The sequence below is a fragment of the Mesoplodon mirus genome (assembly GCF_964341445.2).
Source record: "Mesoplodon mirus genome assembly, chromosome: 2".
Classification (NCBI taxonomy): Eukaryota; Metazoa; Chordata; class Mammalia; order Artiodactyla; family Ziphiidae; genus Mesoplodon; species Mesoplodon mirus.
The window spans coordinates 177,172,913-177,190,801 of NC_138977.1; the positions used below are offsets into that span (position 1 = coordinate 177,172,913).

Consider the following 17,889-nt stretch of genomic DNA (forward strand, 5'->3'; position numbering starts at 1 on the left):
ATAAGTTTATGAAATATACATAAAAAGAGCATATACAACATAAGGGTACACCTTAATGAATAACGTGAAACAGGTTTGTACTCACCACCCAGGTTAAGAAACGGAGACATTAGGAAGCTCCCTATGTGATCCTTCCTGATTGTAGTGCCTTCCTTTTCCAGAATCTAGTATTTCCCTTGCTTTTTCAGTTAATTTTTAACTGTCTCTGTTTGTGTCCTCGTGAATATTAGTTTTGCCTCTTTTAGAACTTTATATAAATGAAATTATACTGTAAGTATTTCTCTGTGAATTGCTTCTTCCATTCAGCAATTTCTTTAAGGTTTTTTCGTATTTATGTTTAGTTCTGCTTCATTAATTTTCATTTTTGCACTGTCCAATTCTGTGAACAATTTCTTTCTTCATTTTATTCCTGATGTGCATTTTGTTTCTTTCCAGTTTTTTTTTTTTTTTTTTTTTTTTTTTTTTTTTTTTTGCTATGACAAATAATGTTGATATGAAGTTTTCCTGGTATACTTGTGTGAAAATTCTTCTGGAGTAACTAACTAGGAGTGGAATTTCTGAATCATGGGGCATAGAAATATTCCACCCTACAAATACCAAACTATTTTCCAAAATTGTTCAATCTGTTTCACTCCCTTCAAGTAGATGCTTTTTCTTCCATTGTTCTACATCTGAGCAACACTTCGTATTATCAAACTTCTTAATTTTTGTCATGTGATGGGAATCTAGTGATATTTAGTTGTGGTTTTATTCTGCATTTCAAAATCAGGAAATCAACATTGACACATTACTACCATTTAATCCTTAGAGCCTGTTCACCATTTGTCACGGTAGTGTCCTTTATAGCAGAAGCAGAAAGATCCAGTTTAGAATCACACATTGCTTTTAGCTGTCATGTTTCTGTAGATGTCTTCGAACTGTGGTACTTCCTCACTTTTCTCTGGACTTTGATGACCTTAATATATTTACTCTTTTGACCAATTCTCCTGATTATAACCAGCTTCTCACCACCTGTCCTGTACAGTTGCCCTCCTCATCCCTCTAAGATTCTGAATCCCCATGCCTGGCTGCTCACCTGTGAACACCTTCCTCACCCTACTTGGGCTCTGACTCCTTGTCAGCTCCATGGGTTCTGACACCCCACACCAGTCTCCTCCTCCTGTGGATGCCTCTTCACTCTGCTTGGGCTTGATACCACGTGTCAGTTGATGCCTGCACGTGGATGCCCTCTTAGCCCTACTTGGGTCTGACACCTGGCACTGGGCCTTTTCCTGCATAGATACCCTCTTCATGCTGCTTGAGTTCTGGTAGCCCTCTCCAGGCCCTCCTGTGGGAGTACACCTACCCCACTCAGCTTAGACTCTGACAGCCCAGACCAGGCTGCCCCTGTGTGCATGCGCCCTCCTCATTCTATTCAGGTTTGACACAGGAATCTTTCTTCCCCCATCCTTTCTGTGGATGCCCTTTTCACTCCTTTTGGCTCTGACATGCCTTGGTAAGCTGACCCCCTGCAGGGACATGTTTCTCAACCCACTTAGACTCTGAAACCCTATGCTGGGCTGTCGTTTTGGGTGGTGACTTATCTTTTTTTGTCTCACCTGATGGCTTATTCAAGAAGATAAAGGAAAGTGAGGAGGAAGAGGAAGCAAATTTTAAAAAATTTATTGACTTTATCAAGGTAGAATTTGTATTCAAGTAAAGTGTACCCATTTTAAGTATGCAGCTGGAGTTTTGATGAATAGACACAGTTGTGAAACCCCCAGCCCCACCATCAAGGTATAGAACACTGCTGTTGCTGCTGACATTCTCTCATGTCCCTTTGGAGTCAGTCTTCTCTCAAACCTGGCCCAGGCAGCCATTGCTCTGCTTTCTGTTACTAAAGCTTTGTCCTTTCTAGAATTTCATCTAAAAGCTTTGTCTTCTTCTAGACCATCCAATGTGTGCTTTTTTTTGTTGCTGGATTTTTTTACTCACCATAATGGCTTTGATACTCATCTGTGTTTTATGAGTTTCATTCAGTACATTCCTTTTTACTGTTGAATAGCATTCCATTATACATGTATGCACCACAATTTCATTTTTATCCATTTACCTGTTGATAGACATTTGAGTTATTTTTAGTTGTGGGTTAATTGGGGTAATGTCGAATCTCTAGAATAATGATGAAAGTTAATAATGATAGATATATTCAAAAAATTAGAATTTGAATTTAGGCCATTTTTCCCACTTGTTTGTTGTGGATAAATTATCTTGGATAAATTAAATTACTTAAATTTCCTATGTCTAGACTTCCTCATAAAAGAAATAGAAATTATAATAGCTCCTATCTCAGGACTGTTATAAAGAAAGCATGAGGAAATTCAGATAAAGTGCTAAACATAGTGTCTGATGCATGGAAAGCAGTTAATAAGTAAGTAAGTGTTAGCTGTTATTTTACTGACAATAGCAACATCAACAAAGGTAAAAATGTGAAAGGTTTTTAATTGCTTACATTGCTTACAGTTTTATGTAGCTGCCCAAAAAGCTAATTCCATTTACTTTAGTATCCATGTATTGTTATTTCATCATTCAGTATACTTTATTAAGCACTTGTTGAGTATCAAGGATTGTGGTAGTAATGAAGATAAAAAGAAAGAAGACATAATCCTGTCCTATATCTAGTGCATTGTTCTTAAAACTACACATTACAAATGGTTAGTGGGTTTTGAAATAAATTTTGTCCATCATAACTAGACTTTTTTCCTAATAAAGTAGAATGGTATAGAAACTATTAGGGGGCATCACGTACACATAAGGACAGATATTGTTTTGTGAAACTTGTTTTTAGTGTGATATTTGTATCTCTCTGTCTGTCTGCTATCCACCTATCCATCCACCATCTTTTTTAGACACATGCATGCAAACATACACACACATGCATGCACACATATTCAAGTATATATGTACATGGTTATGATGTAAAATGTATTCCTTATTATGGGACATGGCCCAAAAAAAACCCTGCTCCAACAGGTAAACAGTACTATACTCAAGACTTCAAGGATAATAAATCAAAGATTTAAATTGGAAATAATGAAATAACCACTGCATCAATAAAACATTAAATCATCAATAAATCTGAGAGATATTTGTGATGTTTTATAAAGAACCCTGCAAAACTTTGTATAAAAGATTTAGAGAACATATTGATACTTATATTCTATAGGGAGGCTAAATATTATAAAAATTATCTTAATCCATGGATATTAATGTAGTAACCAAGACTACCTTATAGTCTAGGAGAACATATGAGTATTAAGTAACTGTAAGAATGATGTGTTGGCGTGTCACACTAACTTGACATCCAGGCTCCCTGGGATCAGTCTCCAGGTCCAACCCATGTAGGGATAGACTGGGCCATATGCAAGAACTTCTGGGGGACACACTGTACTGTTAGGGTCCATCCAGCTCCTAAACAGAGTTGCTAATTCCCCTGAAGCCGGATTTCATGGGAACTCCTTAGCCTTTCTCTCCAAGGCATTGCCAGGGAGTCTAGTCCATGGGAGGCACATGGGAGACCTCTATCTCCCACGGTGGGGGTGTGAGGAGTGGGTGTTGGGTGGATGGGAAGAACGATGTGTTTGAAAGAGCAAAGATAAGATACAATCTGAGTGTGTGATTGGAGCCCGTAGTTTTTCCCGGTACTGTTGGTAGATGTAATACAACTTCAGCCAAAATCACAACAGTTTTATTCTAGGGATTAATCAAAATGACTCCAAAATTGTTAACACCAAAGTGTAAGGTTTGTGTACATTAAGAAAGACAAAAAGAGAAGGAGGGAAAAACCCTTTAGAGCAGGTTATAATATTGACACAAATAGAAACATAGAGCAGTGGAAGAGAATAGAAAACCCAGAAATATGTGCTGAAGTATGTACTAAAATCATTTGGACACAGAAGGGTTTTGAAATAAATGTTGAGAAAAACTCAGTAGTATAGAAGGAATTATTTAATTTCTTGTTTTATATTATAGTAAACTCAGGTGGTTTGAAGAGTTAATTTTTTTTTTTTTTTTCGGTACGTGGGCCTCTCACTGTCGTGGCCTCTCCCGTTGCGGAGCGCAGGCTCAGCGGCCATGGCTCACGGGCCTAGCCGCTCCGCGGCATGTGGGATATTCCCGCACCGGGGCACGAACCCGTGTCCCCTGCATCAGCAGGCGGACTCTGAACCACTGCGCCACCAGGGAAGCCCTAAATATTTTTTTTTTAATGTAGAAAAAGTAGAAGAAATCTACAACTAATATTTTTAAGTGACAAAAGAAACCTATAGAAAAGGATATCCTGAGTCAGATATGTACAAATTAAATAATTAGGTTTAATAAAAAAAAAGTTTAAACAAGATATTTGTAAGTAAGGTTTGCTTAGAATATTAACAGACTTTACCCATATATAACAATGTTCTAGTCAATTTGAATGCTGGGGAGATTTTTCTGTTTTGGAAATGTCTTTACCCCAAACCATCTGTGAGGATCAACTCATCTTTGAAACACTTATTGAAAATCAGGCTTTGTGACTCCATATCTTTAAAATCTTTACAAATGTAGCTTGAATCATTAGATTTTAAGTCCCATAGGTGAATTACAGTATTACTCAAAAAACTATTCTCAGCGCACACATTCTGTGATGTGATGTTCACCGTATAGACTTTTGTTTTTTAAAAAAGTGAGTTTTGAAAAGAAAATGAAAAAAATCTCTCCTCTTCCTCTACTCCCTTTCCTAGGATGCCTCTTGTGATTGTGTTGTAGCATATCTGAAACACAAGGCAGTTTTGTTGACATCACTGATGCTGCTTGTCAGCAGAGATTGGTCAGTGCTGCCAAACCTTTTGGTTAGTCATTTCAAATGTCCATGTCCATTGCAGCTGCTCTGGAACTCATAGGAAGATCCCAGTTTTTGCAAACTCATGGAAGAACCACTTGGGTAAGATGGAGTTTGTTATAGGGTTTTCCAACAAGTTAATATGTGAAGAGTTTAATATTAGAACAAAAGTTTACCTTTCTGCTTTGTCAAAAAGAAAAGTGGTATCTTTCTGAATCTTTAGTAAAATGCTAATGACATAGGAGTTAATCAACTTAAGGTTAATTGCATTCAGAGTTCAAAAATCCTAACTAGAACCCACTTCGCTTAGTAAAGCAGCCAGAATACTTCGATAATCAGTTAACTATGAATTGCTTACTTTTGTGCAGTGGTGTTTTATAGTTTTTATGTATTATTTTTGTATCTATGTATTTATTAAATATGTTTATGTAAAATCCTTAGAACAGTTCCCAGCGCTGGTCAATAACTGTTAGCTCCTTAGTATGTGTAGTATGAAGCATGAAAATTGCATGCATGGTTGTTATTCAGTGTTTTTAAAAAGAGAATGTTTTCTGTACATTTTATTCTTTTCCCCCCTCTAATGCTTAAAAAAACTTGTCTCAAAATGTTTCCTAATGTCTCAAAATGTTTGACCTGAACACTTTTCATCCTAGTCAAGGTTTTATAGCGAGTACTACCATTATTTAGGGTCAAAGTTATTTGGAGGGTAGGTGGTTTTATTATTGATTGATTTGGAGATTATATTCATGATCTTTAAGCTCTTGTGCTTTGATGGAAATAATAGCTTTTTCCTTCTTTGATCTCTTCAGTCTAGACTACTAGTCTGTTAAAAAAAATTGGAAGGCTTTTTTATTTCCTTTGAGACATAGAAATAACTTAAACATTAATGACTCCCAATTGTCTTGGGCTGTACTATAAATTTATTTTATTTAGAAGAATTTTTTCAGTATTGAAAAACATTGGTTTGGAATATGAGGCTTGCTTTTTAATTATTTTCTAATTTTAGTACATTAATAGTAAAGAATAATATCTATATGATATAAATTCTTTGGAATGTGTTGATATTTCCTTTGTGTTGGAAAACTTTTCCTTGGCCAAATAGTAAATATTTTAGCCTTTTCAGCTGAGGGGCAAAATTGATGTTGTTATGTAGATATTAATAAAATCATTTAAAATGCAACCATTTTAAAATGTAGAAACCATTTTTAGCTCATGGATTGTAATAAAAATGGCAGTTGACTGGAGTTGTCCTGTGGACAATAGTTTGTTAACTGACCCCTGGCTTGGAGCCTGGTCAGTTTTTGTGACTGTTCTACGTTTGTTTGAATAGGATATATATTCTCTGTGTTTTATGTAGTGGTATATCTATTATATTAATCTTTTAGTATCTTTAGGCTATTTTATTAGGTATATAAATCTTTATGATTGGCACATCTTCTTGGTGGATTGTTCCTGTGGTCATTAATTAAAGCCTTTCTTTATCCTCATTAATACTTTTCATCTTTAATTATACCTTAATTATAACCCGTGTGTTATAATAATATTGCTGTGTCAGCTTTATTTTCCTTGGGATTGTTGAGATTTATCTGGTGTTTCTCTCTTTTTGTTTGCTTTTGTTTTATTAGTCAGGCCTTACATTAGTTTTCTAGGGCTGCCATAACAAAGTACCACAAGCTGGGCAGCATAAACGACAGAATTTAATTCTCTCAAAGTTCTAGAGGCTAGACATCTGAAATCAAGATGTCATCAGGGCCATGTGTTCTTTGAGGCTCTAGGAGAGGAACCTTCCTTGCCTTTCTAGCTTCCAGAGGTTGCTGGCAATCCTGGCCATTCCTTGGCTTGTAGATGCATCACTCCAGTCTGCTTCCATCTTCACATGACCCATGCTTCCAAATTTCTGTCTTCTTACAGGGACACCAGTCATATTAGATTTAGGCCCCACCCTAACCCGTTATGACCTCAACTTGAATATATCTGCAAAGATCTATTTCCAGATGAAGTCATAGTCACAAGTTCTGGGTTAGATGAATTTCTAGGGGGACACTATTCAACCTGTTACAGTTCTATTGAGGTATAATATACATGCAGTAAAATTCAGTCTTTTTTGTTGTACAGTTCTGTGAGCTTTGACAAATGCATGCGGTTGTGCAGCTATTATAATCACACTTTAAAATTTCTTTTTTTTTTTCCTTTAAAGTCAGTCCCTATATCCACTGCTAGCTCCTGGCAACCACTGATCTGTTTTATGTCTCTGCAGTTTTGCCTTTTCAAGACTGTCACATGCATGGACTTGTATATTTTTTAGTCTTTGGAGTCTGGCTTTTTTTACTTACTGTAATGCATTTCAAATTCAGTCATGCTGTAACATGTACCAGTAGTTTCTTCCTATTTATTACTGAGTAGTATTACACTGTATGCATATATCATAGTCTGTTTATCTGTTTACCAGTTGAAGGATATTTGTGTCTCTTTCCAGTTTTTGGCAATTATGAATAAAGCTGTTGTAAATATTCATGCACAAATTTTCACGTGAGGTTGTTTTCATTTCTCGCCTTGGGGTGGGGATTGCAAGGTTGTATGGTATGTATATATTTAACTTTTTAAGAAATTGCTGAACTGTTTTCCAAAGTGGTTATATGATTTTGTATTCCCACCAGCAATTAATGAAAGTTCCAATTGTTTTGCATCCTTGTCCACACTTGGTATTGTCAATATTTTTCAAAAGCCGTTCCCATAGGTATACGTTGGTATCTCACTGTTTAATGTGCATTTGCATAATAACTAATGATATTGAGCATCTTTTGTATGCTTATTTTCCAATTGTATATCTTCTTTGGTGAAGTGTCTATTCTTTTGCCTATTAACAAAAATTTTTTCTGTTTTACTGATTTTTGATAATTCTTTATATATAAGTTCTTTATGAGGTATAAATGATGAGATAAATGAATATTGAAAAAATGGAATGTGCTTTTTGGGAAAGTATTTACAATTGTGAGTTAATGAAGTCAGTTAAAAACCCTAGACTTACACATTATCATTATTTTTGTTGTTGCTATTGTTAAAAGCCACTTCATAAATGCCTTTTTTTTTTTTTTTTTTCTTTTTGCGGTATGCGGGCCTCTCACTGTTGTGGCCTCTCCCGTTGCGGAGCACAGGCTCCGGACGCGCAGGCCCAGCGGCCATGGCTCACGGGCCCAGCCGCTCCGCGGCATATGGGATCCTCCCAGACCGGGGCACGAACCCGTATCCCCTGCATCGGCAGGCGGACTCTCAACCACTGCGCCACCAGGGAGGCCCCATAAATGCCTTTTGCCTTTTTTGCAGTTTTGCTAATGATTTTGCAGTTGTCAAAAAACCTGCTTTTGGTTTTATTGATTTCTGTTTCTTGATTTTCAGTTTCATTAATTTCTGTTCTCTATTATTTTTGTCTGTTTGTTTTGGCTGTAATTTGCTCCAGTTATGGAGTTGACACCTTTGCTTTAATATAAGTATCTCATACAATAATTTTTCCTTCTAAGCACTGCTTTAGTTGCATTCCACAAATTTTGATATGTGGTGACTTCATTTTCCTTCCATTCAAAATATTTTCTCATTTACTTTGGGACTTCTTCTTTTGACCCACAGATCAAAGAAATTTGTTATTTACTTTCTAAGTGTTTGAAGATAATTTTTCTGTTATTGATTTCCAGTTAAATTCCCTTATGTTCAGAGAGCACATTCTATTTTCTCTTCTTTTAAATTGAGCTTCTCAAATATGTAGGTTCATGTCTTTCACCAGATATGAGGTGTATTTTCCATTATTTCTTCAAATATTTTTCTGCCTCACACCCTTCCTTCTGTGACTTCAATGATACGAATATTAGATCTTTTGTTATTGCCGCACAGCTCCTGCAGCAGGCTCTGTTTTTTTTCTCTTCATTGTTCAGAGTGGATGATTTATGTTGATCTGTCTTCAAGTTCACTCTGTTACCTCAAATGCTGAAATTTAGTCCATCTAGTGCATTTAAAATTTTTGGTTATTGAATCTTTGCAGTTCTAAAATTTTCATTTGTTTCCACTTTGTATATTCTGTCTTTGCTGAGACTTTCTCCTTCCATTCCCTTTAAGATTTCATCCTTACTTTTGGAGAATTTTTATAATAGCTCTATTAAAATCTCTTCTAATTAAAATTTCAACTTCTCTTTTATTTTGTAGTTGATGTTTGTTGATTATCTTTTTCTGTGTGAGTTGAGATTTTCTTTGTTGTTTTTACATTGAGTAATTTTGGATTACATTTTGATGTTCGAATGTTGTGTTGTGAGACTCTGGATCTTGTTTAAATCTTATGGAGAATATTGTTTTTTTTTTAAAGCAGACAAATGATCTGGTTGGGGTCAGACTGCAAGTTCTAATTAGCCACCTTTGGATTGTGATTGTAATATCAGTTGTTTCCAAAGCCTCTGCCATGCTTGCCACATCTGGTTTGAGTGTACACCTTCCAAAGGCTAGCTTGGGACCTGGGCATAGTCTTAGTTTATTTCTCAAAGTCTTTGAAATGCTATTTAGGATCAGATCCGAGCAACTGTGGTGCTCAGGAGTGGTGAACCTAGTAATTTACATACAACTTCCTGGAGTCATTTTCTTTACGACTTCCTGGTATTTTCTATTTCCCTGGGCTCACCTTTTTATTCCTGTACAGTGAAAACTGATGTATTATTTTTCCTGTTCTGCTTCTTCCCACAACTACCCCCATGTCCAAGGCAGTTGAGTTTATGTTGTCTCCTCTTCTTCGAGGTTCCTGCTCTGCACTGGGCGGGAAGTTATTGTGGATGTTGGGAAATAAGTCAAATTTTACAGTCCCTTTTTTCTCAAATATATACTTGTTTGTAGGACTGGCCCTGTTTTTATATGTCAAGGCAGAGATAAACTTTTTACTGAGATGAATCTTGTAAAATTTCTTTTTCTTTTTTTAAAAATATTTTTAAATGTTTTCTGAGAACATTTGTTCTTCATTAGAATGTTACATTCTCTCTCAGGTCAAATTCTTAATGTCTGTGTGGCATCACCAATAAAAATGTAATTTATCTCTGCTGGAAATTTGACAACTGCTAATACTTCACTGTCAATCACTATTAACCTGTTGAATTTTTCTAAATACTCATTCCTAGGCCCCATTGCTAGAGATTCAGATTTTATAGGTATACAGTACAATAAGTAAAGAAGAAAATGATCTACATACTTATTTCTCCTATTTTATTTTATTTTATTTTATTTTATTTTATTTTATTTTTTTTTTGCGGTATGCGGGCCTCTCACTGTTGTGGCCTCCCCCGTTGCGGAGCACAGGCTCCGGACGCGCAGGCCCAGCGGCCATGGCTCACGGGCCCAGCCGCTCCGCGGCATATGGGATCCTCCCAGACCGGGGCACGAACCCGTATCCCCTGCATCGGCAGGCGGACTCTCAACCACTGCGCCACCAGGGAGGCCCTATTTCTCCTATTTTAGCACTCCTGTTTCAATACAGGACATTTCCGTGGTCTGGGAGATTTCCTTCAGGACACACAGGTCTGAGGAAGGTTGCTATGGCAGTACTCCTTGAAGGTTGTTGACTCAGTGGGTGTCCCAAGGCAGCTAGGTACCATCTGAACAAATAAGGTATCGAGCTGCAGTTGTACTGCCTTGGTCAGGGACTCAGTCCCTCACCATCATCCCAGGCGTATTCTTTTCTGGTTCATCTTTCTTAAGGTTGTCCATGAATCATTGAACATGCCATTTTTCAGCTGGTTATTCCTAAACCACTTCAGCAAGGGGTAGGACATAATACTATTCTGTCATTTTTTAAAAACTGGGTTTAAGGACAAAAATTTAATTTTCTCAAATTTTTAAATTGAGGTATAGCATACATTCAGTAAAGTGCTTAAGGTGTACCAGTCTTAAGTGTAAAGCTTGTACTTTTCATTTGTATGTATGCATGTAACTGCCATACAGACAAGACATAGAACATTTCCAGCATCCTTATGGATTATGATGCACTTTACTGTCAATAACCCCTTTCCCCTGAGTCACCCACCGTTCTTCTGATTTGTAGCACCATAAATAAGTTTTGCCTTTTCTCAAACTTCATATAAATAGAGTCACGCAATATGTCTCTAGTATTTTTAATCAAATGATTTTTGTGGTCAAACCTTTTTGAGCCATTTAATATTATTGTTTCTGACTCCTTTATACTTAGAACACCACAGCTGATTCAAATCAGATTTAATTTGACTTTTATTTTTCATAGATGAGGTAGTCTTAAAATTTTTAAGGAAATTTCCCATATTCCTTTTCCCACTTTAAAACTTTCAGTGGCTTTCTGCATCATCGACTTGTATAGTGTATGTTATTTATTCCCACAAAATATTCTTTTCTGAGCTCTGTTGTTTCCTGTTCCACATTTCTTTCTACCAGTGCATAGAGATGAAAAGGAGATTTCTAAAATCTTATTTCCTGTTTGCCATGCTTATATTTGGCCTGGGGTGAATTCAGGTTGAACTCGGTGTCTGCAGTTAATTGTATTAATCTTACGTTTTCTTTTTCTTCTTTCTGACAGCATGATGGAAGTGGTTCATTGCATGATGTTCAACTCTCCTTGTCATCTAGTCCAGAACCAGAAGATGGTGATCAGATATACAAGGTATGATGACTAGGTAGTCATGCTGAATTTTTCAAAAAAAATTTTTTATTACTAAAATTATAAAGCAATAATAATTAAAACATTTAATAATAAATATATTAAAACCTGCAGCTTTGCTGTCTTGGGTTTTAATCAGATTTCTTTTAACTTTTACTACCTTATTAAGTTAAAATGATATCACTGTGGTGCTTTAATTTGAGTTTGTTTTATCAGTTGGATAATCATCTGTCCCTGTATTAATATTGGTACAGGATTCTTTTTAAAAAAATAAAAATCGGGCCTCCCTGGTGGCGCAGTGGTTGAGAGTCCGCCTGCCGATGCAGGGGATACGGGTTCGTGCCCCGGTCTGGGAGGATCCCATATGCCGCGGAGCGGCTGGGCCCGTGAGCCATGGCCGCTGGGCCTGCGCATCCGGAGCCTGTGCTCCGCAACGGGAGAGGCCACAACAGTGAGAGGCCCGCATACCGCAAAAAAAAAAAAAAAAAAAAAAAAAAAAATCATTAAATTCTTTTTTTATAATTATGAATAACAGTTTTTAAAATATGACTACCAACAAAAATTAAAACAGTTAATAGGTACTTCTCATTATATAATCACAACATTGAAGAAATATTAATGAAAATGACATTAATTTATTTTTTTCATGTTTAATGATATAATTATAGAATGCAGATGCAGGTTAGTGTTTGAAGGTGTATTTTTTTATAGTTCTCATCTTGAGGTCTATTTTTAGTTGAAGAAAGCTCTTTTTGTTTTTTGCATCTACCTGAATCACATATTTACTTCTTAAGCACATACAGGTATTCTTGATGTCTTTCATGTTTCCAAGTAAAATTATTGTTTGCTTTCACATTCTGTTTTCAAGGTATGATAGTCAGTGTGTACTACTTATCTGTAGTAACAACCTCAAAATATTGGTGGCTTACAATAACAAAAGTTTATTTCTTGTTATTTCTCAATATGTTGCATTTTGGTTGTAGATGAATGGGACTTCACGTGTCCTCTTCATTCTGAGATCCAGGCTGAAGGATCAGCCCTTATCCTGGGACATGTTTTTTGTACCTGAGGGAAAGCATTGGCATAATAACATTGGATTCTGCTTGGATGTAACATAAGTCGTTTCCAAAACAGGTCAAGTGGCCACACTTGGTATTAGGGGTCAGAGAAGCGTAATTTTCTCATAGGATGTGGAGTGACCTATTGGGAACAAATTTATGTATAAAACACAAAATCAAAAGAATATAGGATAGTAGTCGCATCTGGTTATCTAATCTTGGCTTTTCAACATGTTACCTACCTGTTCTTATATAAATTTCTTCCTGTCTCTGGGCTTCCATCCTATTGTGAGTATAATAATAGGTTTGCAGTAGGACATCTCTTTTTAAAAAACTTTTACTTGCATACTCAATTGAGAACCATTGATTTAGATGATTTCTGATTATCTCAGTTTTTTTAAGTTTTGTGACTGATATTTTAAAAGTAAAGTTGACTTTTTTCCTGAATTCTTTTTTTGTGAAAAGTTTTTTACATGTAAAGAAATTCTTTTAAAAAAATTTAATTCCAACTTTTTAATAGAATTAATGTCTTCATTTTGTCCATCTTCCTTTACAGAGTTTGTCTATTAATTTAATACTACATGATAGACATATCATGTATTTATTTCTTGTCCCCAGTGCCTTCCTTTCAGGCAGATCATTCCTAGTCTTTCTTCCTTCTTTCCAAGGTGAGATGCAATAGCTCACACTGTCTCAGCCCAGTACACTAGACTGTCCTTCACTTTCATCAGCAAATCCCCAAGTATGTCATCTTCTTATTCAAGATGGTTTCGCAGTTCAGTTTCAAATGATACAAATATGGTGACTTATACCATTACAATTTTAGGGTCTAAAATCTACACTGGACCTGCCATGTCTAAAATCTTTCCTTTATCTCAGGACAGCTGTCTCTCCCGTTCCCTTGATGAGCTGTTCCAGACATTGGCCACTCTCCTCAGCCTCTTTCTCAGCTACTCTTCTCAACTTCTGCAGGTAGCCTTGTGTTTTTCAAGCAAGATCTTCTGCTGCCTGCCTTCCGACTTAGTCTGTGTCTATGTCACTCTCAATCACTTTGTTCCAGTTGTAGGGAAAAGTGACCGCTGTGCTGTGGAAGACCACCCTTTCTTCTCGTGTTCTGGACTCTCCTGCTGCAGTTAAAGACCTCCTCTCTCATCTCTCTTCAGTGTGCTTTCTCAACTTCCCCTTCATCCTCACCTTATAAATTTCTGTATCTTACCTATCCTAAATTCAGTAAATCGAATAAACCTTTTCTTGACTCTCCTTAAACTACCTTTCCAGTTAATGTGGAAACTTGGGAAAATAGACATTTGGCATGGCCTTTGTCCTACAAGCTTTATCCCTTGGTTTTTGTGTCACTTCTGTCTGAATTCCCTATATACCCCTTAACATTGCCCCCCTCCATTTTCTTTGTAGGTTCCTTTTCTTCTTTAGAATGTAGATATATCTTTAGTCCAGTCCTCATAAAACTTTCTACTGTCATGATTTCACATATAACATATATATTGATAACACATAAAATCAGTCTCTCTCATACTTGGTAATCCAGTTGTCCACTGGACATTTCCACTGTGTGTCCCACTCACAGGTGGAACACCTCTAACACACCTCTCAAGAGGTGTGTGTACCTCTAGCAATGTATTTAAAACTCAAAAATATTCCTCATTGGGGAATTCCCTGGCAGTCCAGTGGTTAGGACTCAGCGCTCTCACTGCCAGGAGCCCAGGTTTGATCCCTACTCAGGGATCCCATGAGCTGCATGACGCTGCCAATATACATATATATATATTTCTCTTTGGACATATTTCTCCTCCTTCTTTCTCTGTTTCTATTTACTATATCATCTAAGCTAGAAATGGAGATGTCACTCTTGACTACTTCTCTGTGCTCTTCTCTCACATACAGTGAATTGCCAACATCTCCATTTCTCCTGTTTCTTCTCCTCCCTATTATCACTCTCTTGGGTCAGGCCCCTGCTCTTACCTGGCATATTACAACATCCTGATAACCAGTTTCCTAGCCTAGTTTTGTTGTTGTCCTTGTCAAGTATATCCTCCAGACAGCTGTCAAAGCCATCTCAAATGCAGATCTATCTGTTACTCCCTGGCTGAAGCCATGCTTGATGTTCAGGCCCTCTGTGATCTGGCCCTTGCCTAATTTACTAACCACATTGCTCCCCACTGTACACCACAGCCTTCATGTGACAGCATCACTGCTTGTAATTCTCCAAATATGCTGTGTTGTCCCCATCTCTGTATCATCTTATAGAATCCCTTACCCTAAAATACAAAGCCTGCCACACTTTGTGTCCTTAGAACTTTTTACTTATCCTGTAAGACTCCACTGGAATTAGCCATTTCCTGATGTGTTCTTCTTTGCCTGTCTTTATGTGTAAAATCCTTAGAGCAGTGCCTATTCTAAAGTAAGTGCTATATGCATGTCGGCTATAAATGTTATTACCATATTGTGTTTTGATTTCAGCTTTGAGTCCATTTCCTCCAGCACCAGCAGAACCTAGCCATGACTGAATGATGGCTGTGTAGTATTCCATCAAGTCGCTTACTGCATTGTATTTCAGTTGTCCTCTTACAGGACAATTCTAAATTTGTAACTTTAAGAGAATATCTTATTATAGGTTTTCTCGTACTTAGGATCATTTCTTTGGCATAGGGTTTGGATAACTGAATCAGAGAATGCAAGTAATTTTTATGACTTTTGTATATACAGGCATACGTTTGTCCAGAAACGTCAGTTGTTATGTCTGATAATGTACCATTTTTTCTGCAGTCTTGTTAATCACATTGAGTATTTCTCCCCCAATTTAATACCTGTAAAACAATACCTTTAATACTTTAATTTGTATTTCTTCAATAAGTCAAATAGAACATTTTTCCAGTTATATGTATATTTGTGAGAACTGACTATTTGTCTATTGGGGCCTAGAAATGATCTTATATGTTTGAACAGTCTCCTAATATATTTGAGTTATAAATTCTTTGTCATATTAGCATAGGTTTTCACCAGCTTTTAACTTTAATGTTAATTGTATAGATGCTTTAAATTTTTATATAATCAAATATATTTATCATTTCTTAATAGCTTAATTTGCCACTTAGTTTAAAAATATGTCCTTCATGGGGCTTCCCTGGTGGCTCAGTGGTTGAGAGTCCGCCTGCCGATGCAGGGGACACGGGTTCGTGCCCCGGTCCGGGAAGATCCCACATGCTGCGGAGCGGCTGGGCCCGTGAGCCATGGCCGCTGGGCCTGCACGTCCGGGGCCTGTGCTCTGCAACGGGAGAGGCCACAGCAGTGAGAGGCCCGCGTACTGCCAAAAAAAAAAAAAAAAAAAAAAAATGTCCTTCATGATTTGCAGTCCATCTTTTTTTTTTAGTCTTGATTTATTATTTTTTAAAGTCCCTAAACTCTTTAAATTCAACTGGAAGTCATTTATTATATATAATAATTAGTTTTTCCCAATTGTGGTATACATACAGCATTTAAAAAAATATTTTCTTCCCTATGTTTCTTCCCCATTGCGATGCTTATTTGATAATGTGAAAGCCTTCATAAAATGTCTGTTTCCAATCTCTTGTTAATGAGACTGCAATATTGTTTTTTGTTCCCAATGTATCTGAAGAAGAGTGTGTACTTTGCTCATGACCAACACATTATAATTATTTGCTTACTTACTTTTCTCTCTGGAAAGATGTATCATTCACATATATATTCTACAGGTTATCCCTGAACAACACAGTTTTGAACTGCATGAGTCCACTTACATGCGGATTTTTTTCAATAATATATACTGTGGTACTACACCGATCTGCAGTTGGTTGAATCCAAGGATGTGAGCCTTGTGGATATGGAGGAACTGTGGATGTCAAGGGCCGACTAAAAATTATACCCAGATTTTTGACTTTGCATTGGTTCGGTGCCCCTAACCCCTGCTTTGGTGCCCCAACCCCTGTGTTGTTCAAGGGTCAACTGTAATTTCCTTGTTTGCATTACTTCATCAGTATATATTTCTGGATAATTGATTAACAGTAAACAAAATGGGCTAACTATAGGGTAATGATACCCTATACTTGGAAATGTAACTGGATTCCTACTAACCTTGACAATAGGTTTCTCTTAATACTATTAGGAATTTCTTATAGACTAAGTTGACAGGGTATTTACTCTTTGATTTAGGCAGTTCTCATGAAAGTAGCTCATGGAAAAGGAATCTTCCTTGTTATCCTTCAGGCACATTTATCTTTCTGCCGATTTCTGAACCAGCCATGAAATGACTCTGTGCCTTTAATTACACAGTTTTCTCTACTTGTGGCCTTCATTTCCTCTGACAGGCAACTCTTATACATTCCTTGAAATCTAGCTGAAGTTACTGTTTTGTGTGTAATTTATTTTACTACGTGGCCTAGTTCCCAATTTTCTTGTCTGTAAAATGGGGATAATAGTACCTACCTCAGGGTTGCAGTTGGAATCAACTACTTAGATACCTAAAAGGTACTTAGTTCTTAGCACCTGATTAATACTCAATGAATGTTAGCTGTTGCTGCTATTATTGTTCATTGTTTACGTGTCAGGCTCCTTAGACTATGAATTCTTAGAAGACCAAAATGGGTTTTTTTTTAAATGGATTAATAGCTGGCATATTTAAGAAGAATTTTCCCCTTAAATAAACAACCAATTCATTACTCAGTCTTCATCATTGATTTAATGCTTCTCATTAGTGTTTTTAAATACAATTAAATACTTCATGTTAAATTTTCTAAAATATTTCAGAATGAAGATTTATTAAATGAAATAAAACAACTTAAAGATGAAATAAAGAAAAAAGATGAAAAAATCCAACTATTAGAACATCAGCTTGTAAGTATTATAGTGTAGTATGTAAAGTGCAGGCCTTTCAAACTGGGCAATATGTATATTTTTAATAAAACTAGCCAGAATTGAAACTGGATTTTATTTTTAGCTTTTGAGATTGCACTATTGTATTATTTTTAAGTTACATGCACTCTTAAAGTATGTGGTTTAACTTTCAATCTAAATAATAAGTTTTCAAGGTGAAAAACTCAATCCATTTTCAGTTGCCTCTGTTTTGAGTATTTGAACTTCACCAATTTACATTCATGTTGTTGAGGAATGAAACTGGGTGTTTAGTCTTAGGAATCTGAATGGCTGTCTGTTAGAATGGCTGTTCTAAAAAAAATGTTTCTTGCCCATGGATGATACTGAGTGATCTCTCAGAGATATGTCTGAATCTTTATAATTTTATAATTGTTATGATATCAAATGTTAGTTCCATATGAAAACTGTATGTGCTG

At 36.4% G+C, this 17,889-nt stretch overlaps 1 protein-coding gene across 9 annotated transcripts in view; it reads left to right on the top strand.

Moving 5' to 3' along the window:
- Positions 1–17,889, top strand: part of CCSER2 (coiled-coil serine rich protein 2) — a 149,855-nt gene that overhangs the window by 99,268 nt on the left and 32,698 nt on the right. For 8 of the 9 annotated variants that reach the window (XM_082601002.1, XM_082601003.1, XM_082600998.1 and 5 more), the window contains 2 exons: positions 11,427–11,510; positions 17,348–17,434. In XM_082601002.1, the coding sequence (XP_082457128.1) occupies positions 11,427–11,510; positions 17,348–17,434 (171 nt within the window). The remainder of the gene's footprint in view (positions 1–11,426; positions 11,511–17,347; positions 17,435–17,889) is intronic. The other variant, XM_082601001.1, reaches the window with a different exon arrangement.